At 58.0% G+C, this 6,461-nt stretch overlaps 1 protein-coding gene across 1 annotated transcript; it reads left to right on the top strand.

The window, feature by feature from the left end:
* The first annotated feature begins 367 nt into the window (after positions 1-367).
* On the top strand, positions 368-1,401 carry GSX2 (GS homeobox 2). The gene is made up of 2 exons (XM_075041522.1): positions 368-866; positions 1,061-1,401. The coding sequence occupies exons 1-2, from the start codon at positions 368-370 to the stop codon at positions 1,399-1,401; spliced, it is 840 nt and encodes a 279-aa protein (XP_074897623.1).
* Positions 1,402-6,461: the final 5,060 nt, after the last annotated feature.

Below are 6,461 nucleotides of genomic sequence, written 5' to 3' on the forward strand. Positions count from 1 at the left end.
CCCCCTCCCCGGCTTCCCCGCTCCTATAATTTATCTGGGGCGGAGGCGGAGGACTGAAGTCATCGGGAGCGAGCACGCAGACTTTGGGCCCCCCCGCCCCCCGGCAGCCTCTCCTGCCGGCCTGGGAAGCCGGGGAGATTTAGATCTGCGAGGCTTTCAGCCATCACGTGTTTAAATAGTTGATATAAAACCCCGGCGCAGGGGATCCAGGCGGGGGGACTTTAAGACCAGCCCTCTCCAGGGACCCTTTTGTTCAGCTCTCACACATAAGCACCTTCTCGCCTCGCCAGGACTTCAGTGGCAACTTGGCCGAGCAGGAAAACCCCGACTTCGGGAGAGCCGCCCCCGGCTTCGGCAGCCCTCCGAAATGTCCCGCTCATTCTATGTCGACTCCTTAATCATCAAAGACTCCTCGAGGCCGGCTCCGTCCCTGCCTGAGCATCACCACGGCCAGGACTTCTTCATCCCTCTCAGCATGCCTTCCCCCCTCGTCATGTCGGTGTCGGGCCCGGGCTGCCCGTCCCGCAAGAGCGGCGCTTTCTGCGTCTGCCCGCTCTGTGTCACCTCGCACCTGCACTCCTCCCGCGGCGGCGGTGGCGGCGGCGGCGGCGGCGGCGGCGGCGGGGCCATCCCCCTGCTCAAGAGCCAGTTCCCCGCCGCCGCCGCCGCCGGCGAGGCCCAGTGCTGCCCGCGGGCCGGCCACGCTCACCACCCGCCGCAGCACCCGCCGCCCGCCGCCTCGGTGCCCGCCGCAGCCGCCGCCGCCGCCGCCGCCGCCCTGGGGCACCCGGCGCATCACCCACCTGCCTGCGCCGCCACCACCTACAGCGTCAGCGACCCCCGGAGGTTTCACTGCCTCGGCATGGGTAGGAGACCTGCGGCCGCCGGGGAGGGGAGGGCGGCGGGAGAAGGGGTCCCCCCCGTCCGTCCCCCCCCCCCCCCGAGGGAGAGCGGCTGCCCCGGGGCGGAAAGCTGCGGCAGAATGTCTTTTCTCTCTCTCTCGCCCCTCCCTCCCCTCCTTCCCCCGTCCCGCTGAAGTTCGTGCTTCTCTCCCGTCCAGGAGGCTCCGATTCCAGCCAAATTCAAAACGGGAAAAGGATGAGGACAGCTTTCACCAGCACCCAGCTCTTGGAGCTGGAGAGGGAATTCTCCTCCAACATGTACCTGTCCCGGCTGCGGAGGATCGAGATAGCCACCTACCTGAACCTGTCCGAGAAGCAAGTGAAAATCTGGTTCCAAAACAGGAGGGTGAAGCACAAGAAGGAAGGCAAGGGCACCCAGCGAAACTCGCACGGCGGCTGCAAGTGCAGCACCAGCCAGGGGCATTATCCCCGGTCGGAGGACGAAGAGTCTCTATCCCCCTCATCGGCTACCGAGGATAAAGAAATCTCCCCGTTATGAGCCCGGCCCGCAGCTCCGCTCCCGCCGCCGGGTCCCAGCTCGGAGCGGGGCGGCGGCACGGCGGCTCACCTGGCACCGCTGCCCCGGGGACAGCAGCCCGCCGACCTGGAGCGGGCTGGCTCTCGCCGGCCGGCAGGTTCATTTCCATCCCTTGGCAGTCAGAGAGAGAGAGAGAGACATATATTTTTGGAACGTAAATGGTTTAGTCGTGAGAGTTAAGCTAAAACGTTATTTATGTAACCCCAGGAGCGGGCACCTGCTCTTCCTAACGTGTAACACGGGACTGGACTCGCACGGCCCAGGGTGCCTTCCCCCAGGCAATTTAAAGGAGAGAAACCCCAACCTTATCTGGAATCGAAAGGCGAGACAGTTAAAAAACTGAAAAGCAAACAAAAACCTGTAGGGCTGAGAACCTCCTAGACGGACTTCTTAACAAAAATAAGAAAAGAAATAAAGATCGGTCGTTTGCGTTCGGGACGGCGGTTTGTTTGTGAATAGTTTTATATAAAATTTATATTTATATTTATTTAAATAAATGGGATCAGACGAGAATTTAATTTTTCTTTTCTTCTCCTTCCCGCCCCCCCAGGTGCCAGCCTAGTCCGAGGAGCGAAGGTGGGCTGGCAGGGGCAGGGTGCGTTTCTTCGCAGTCCTTTGTACGGTGAAAGCATTGGTGTATATGTGTCAGACCTCCGTAAAGACTAGAAATAAATGCCATCGGCTACTAACCCGAATACGTTTTCTGTTCCCCTGTGACTCGGGCCGGCTGGGGGGGGGGGCGGAGGAAGGTGGGGGGACCCCGCTCCGGCCGGGCGGAATGCAAATGAATGCCGCTTTTCTGAGCCGAGCAGCTTTGTGTTCCTTTCCAGCCGGAGCCAGCGCACGCTGACAGCTTTCTCCCGTCTGCTCGCCCGGCGGCACCGCACCGGGGACACCCGGCTGCCGCTGGCCCAGGGCCGCCGTTCCCGGCAGCGGGGCCGGGGCGAGGGGCTGCTCCCCGGGGCGACGCCGCCCGGCCCGGCTGCCCCGGCCGGCACCACCCGGCTCTTCCCCCACCCAGGGGGGCTACCTGAGCACATCAGCCCTTCGCCAGGCTGAAACTCGGCTTATGTTATCCCGGGACGATGTTAATCAGAAACAGAGAATTTTTAATTCCCCCACCCCCCAGGCGCCCGGGACAGTATCCAGTCTTTTAGGTGTTGGTTTCATTCAAGTGCCTTGGCCGGGCTCGGGGGAGCAGATCCGAGAGCAAACCTGCTCGTGGGGTCAGGCTGAGATGTGGTTGAAGTGGTCTGCAGTCTGTGCTGGGCAGAGCCCGGCCGCGGGCCCCATCCTGCCCCTGACTTGGGCGGTCTGTCCTCAGCTCCTTGCAGGGGACTGGTGCAGAGTGGGATGGAGCTGGAGCTGGTCAGTCCCAAATGAGCCTCTTCATAACTTTTTTCCTAGTTCCTGCAGTCCTGGCAGACGGCATATGAGCAGATCGAAAGTGCCTTTTGCACGCTATGTTATTCCCCACTCGTGGCTTTTCCTTGGGTGGGTTTCCCACTAACCCAACCTACACTTTTGACTTCAGCCTCCGAAACTATCGCAAGAACTTTTCAGTAAATAATTCCCTGAACAATCCTCACATTTCTCGTGTTTGATCCCTAACCTTGGAGCTTCGACTCATATGTCTCCAATTTCACTTGCCTGCTCTGCTTCTAATCAGAAAACAAGTAATAAGCCTGCTTGGGGTTTCTGTTGCAGCGTGAATAACCCAAGCACCCTGGATGCTGCAGAGAGATGCAGCCCCAGCACAGTGACACTCTCACTGCTTGCTTGCCTTGGAGGAGAGGTCAGGTGCGTGGGCAGGTCTGGGCTAGGATGGAGAGGGCCTGGTGCGGGCACTGCCCCACAGCCTGCACCAGCTCCAGGGCTGGGGGCAGAGGCAGTGCCCAGCGCACCTGCAGTGGAACAGGAGGGGAAAGGAAAAGCAGGACCCAAGTTTCTAGCCTGGACTTGGAAAAGCAATACAAAATCTCACTCTTCCATATCACAACCATTTCACTGCCTCAGCTGAGGGCCTGTACGGAGGCCAGCAGCCTACATCCCAGCTGAGCGAGTTTAGGATGTTGTTTACCCAAGTGGCCGTCCCCTCACTTGCCAGGCTGGGGACACCAGAGGGCCAAAGCCTTGTGGGCCTTGTGACTTCCTTCCAGAGGGCTTGCCTGAGGGGGCTGCCTCCCCTTACCCTAAAATCTGCTGAAGTGGGCTCAGGAAACCGTTGTTCCTTTGCTTCAGTTCACCGGTGTCTAGCTTGCTGCTATAATCCCACCGGGTCTTTTCCAACCTAGAAGCTCTGGGAGGAGGCGTTAACACCACAGAAAGTCCTGCCCACCCTCTCGGCAGTGTCATCCCCCTCCTGTAACGGGGGAGAGCTGACAGGCCTGCCGCAGCCTGGGAAGGCAAAGCTTTGCTGGGGGAAAAAAAGCATCATGCTCTTTGAAATTTAAGACTGCGTGATACTGCAAAACTCAAAGCTATTTTAAAATTGCAAAGATATTTCTTGGTAGAGTGTTTCTCTTCTCAGTGTAACTCTGGAAACCTGCATCTCAGTGAATAAATGGGTATTTCCCTCTGCTTCTAGAAGATACACAAGAAGGGATCTCTTCATTGCAGTATTTAACTTAAAATTTCTTAAAAATAAAGGAAAATGAAATTAGTTGCTATCTCTTGTAGTAATCAATGTTTGCATGTGTCTTTCAAGGCTTGGAAGGAAATAGTGCCATATTATTATCGCATACAAGCTATACCATTCAAACTGTTGCTGCCATCAACACATTTCTTTTTATTTCAAAGTAAATGTTTTACATTAAAAATTTTGGAAAAGAGGAATGATGCAATGGTTTGCCCCGACACATCTCAGAAGGCTGGTACAACCAGCTCAACCTGAATCTAGCACTGGGAGTCCAAGCCAGTGTGACAGGAGCGCTGCTGGAAGTTGTACATACCCTAACTTGCAGTAAATGTACTGCAAGGTTTTGGACTCCAGCATTCAACAGTTAGAAATTTAGGCAAATTGACATTATAATATGCTGGGGGGTTTCCCTCTTTTTTTTTCCCTTCTTCTTCTTCTTTCTATTGTTTTTTTCTGCCACAAATTACGAAGTGCAGGTTTTTTCCCCTGCTCACTCAGTGCCCAAGACAGGCAGTGTTCAGCTCCCTATTTAATATTCCTCTTACCATTAGTTTCCTAGGGAAATAAGTATTATGCAGTCGCTCTGCTTATCCGTGGCTCATTCCCTCGTAACTCAAACCCTGGAGTCAATACCAACCAGCAGGCTGACATGATAGCTCCGCGAGGGTCTTCAAGATGTTGAGTTCTGCAGAGCTTAGCAGCAGGCTGAGGTGGGGTGGAAAGACCTCAGCTGCCACCATCCAGCCTGGCAGGAATCGGGGCAACCCATAACTGGGGGGCAGCGGGATGTCTTTTGCCCAACAGCCTGCTGGAAGAGGATGTCTACAAGAGGAACAAGAAGGTATCACGGAGGCAGACCTTGAGGCAGAGAGTATGGTCAGCAACAGGGCTGCGAGCAGAAGCTGTAGAGGAAGCTGAAGGGCCTGGGGGACATGGGACAGCACCCAGGTAACAGCTTTTTCCTTTTACCGTTCAGGGTGATCCCAAGCCTTATTTGTTGCAAGTGCAGTGAATGAGAAACAAATGCTACCCTCTTATTTTCCTTTGGTACTTGTCACGACGATGTTTGGGAGCACTGGAAACATGACCGCATTTATCTTTATCGCTCCCGTGGGAGCAATAAATTCGCTTCTCTTTAGAGGTCGAGAACGAAGCCTCGGAGAGGTTCAGACCGCCGCTGCGGCACTGCCCTCACATCGTGAGCCTCCGGGCAACTTCCCAGCCTTATTCCCGTTTTTAGCACCGGATATGACCCAGGCACGGTCCCGACATACTCCAGCTGTAGTTACCGCACTCGCTGCGCCTTATCCACCAGATGTGCCCCACTCCGGGCAGTCAGGAAAAGAGGAGCATGTGGCGGCTAGCTGCGACCGCCGCTGCTGGAGCCGCTCGTCTTGGCGCAACTCGACGGCAGAGGAGCTGCCTGTTCCCCGGCGTGGCCGTTTCAGGCAGCCGTGTGTGTCCCGGGTGGCTTTCAGGCATGGCACGGCCCCAAAGGCGAGACCCCGGCCGCCCCTCCGGACCGCCGAGACCCGCCGGGCAGCCCCCGCGGCCGCCCCCGCCCCCGCCCCGCGGGCGGGGAGCCGCAAGGGGAAGGTCGCGCAATTAATTAAAAGCCCGTGCATTTGCACGAGGGATGCGGGTTACGTTTGTGCGAGTGACCCCGCTACCGACCTTCTGTAACCTTTGGGGGCTTGAATGAGCAAACATCGCATTCCTCCAGCGAAGCTTCCCCCCCCTTAGATATTAATTTGCTTCCTTTAATTCGATTTAATTCTTTCCAGTTAAAGAACTCGGAGGAGGAAAACATCCGTCTTGAAAAGCCTCCCTGACCTCGGTCTGCACGGCCGAGATCGGATCCACGGCACCGGCCCCTCCGGTTGCGAATCCCCTCTTTGAACCTGCTACCGGCCTTCGGTCCGACCTGTTTGCCCAGGAGAAGCGCCGGCCGCCGGCTGCCGGCACTCGGCAGCGCTGGCGGCACCGCTCTCTCCCGGCCGCTGTCTCCTGTCCTGCTCTCAAGTCCCCCTCGGGCGCTGCCGAAACCTTTCCCCGCTGTCGGAGCTCTTGCCAGAGCGCCCATCACCGGCGTCTCGCACCTCCGCCCCGGACTCGAGGGAGCGCAGCCCTCGGTGGTAGCTCCCTGCTCCCACCCGCCGTGGCTCGTCCTGAGCCCCTGCCGCGGGGACGACCTACCTGATCCCCCCGCATTCATCTCTAGCTGGTCCCAGTCTCCGACTCCCGATCCTCCCGCTGACCCGACCCCTCTGGGACATGGCCCTGGCCGGGAGCGGCTCCCCGGTGATGGGCGCTGGGGCGGGCACGGACGGCCGAGGCGGCGGCAGCGCTGCCCGGGGCTGGGCTGCTCCGCGGGCAGCGCCCG

The sequence above is a fragment of the Buteo buteo genome, chromosome 1 (genome assembly GCF_964188355.1).
Source record: "Buteo buteo chromosome 1, bButBut1.hap1.1, whole genome shotgun sequence".
NCBI lineage: Eukaryota > Metazoa > Chordata > Aves > Accipitriformes > Accipitridae > Buteo > Buteo buteo.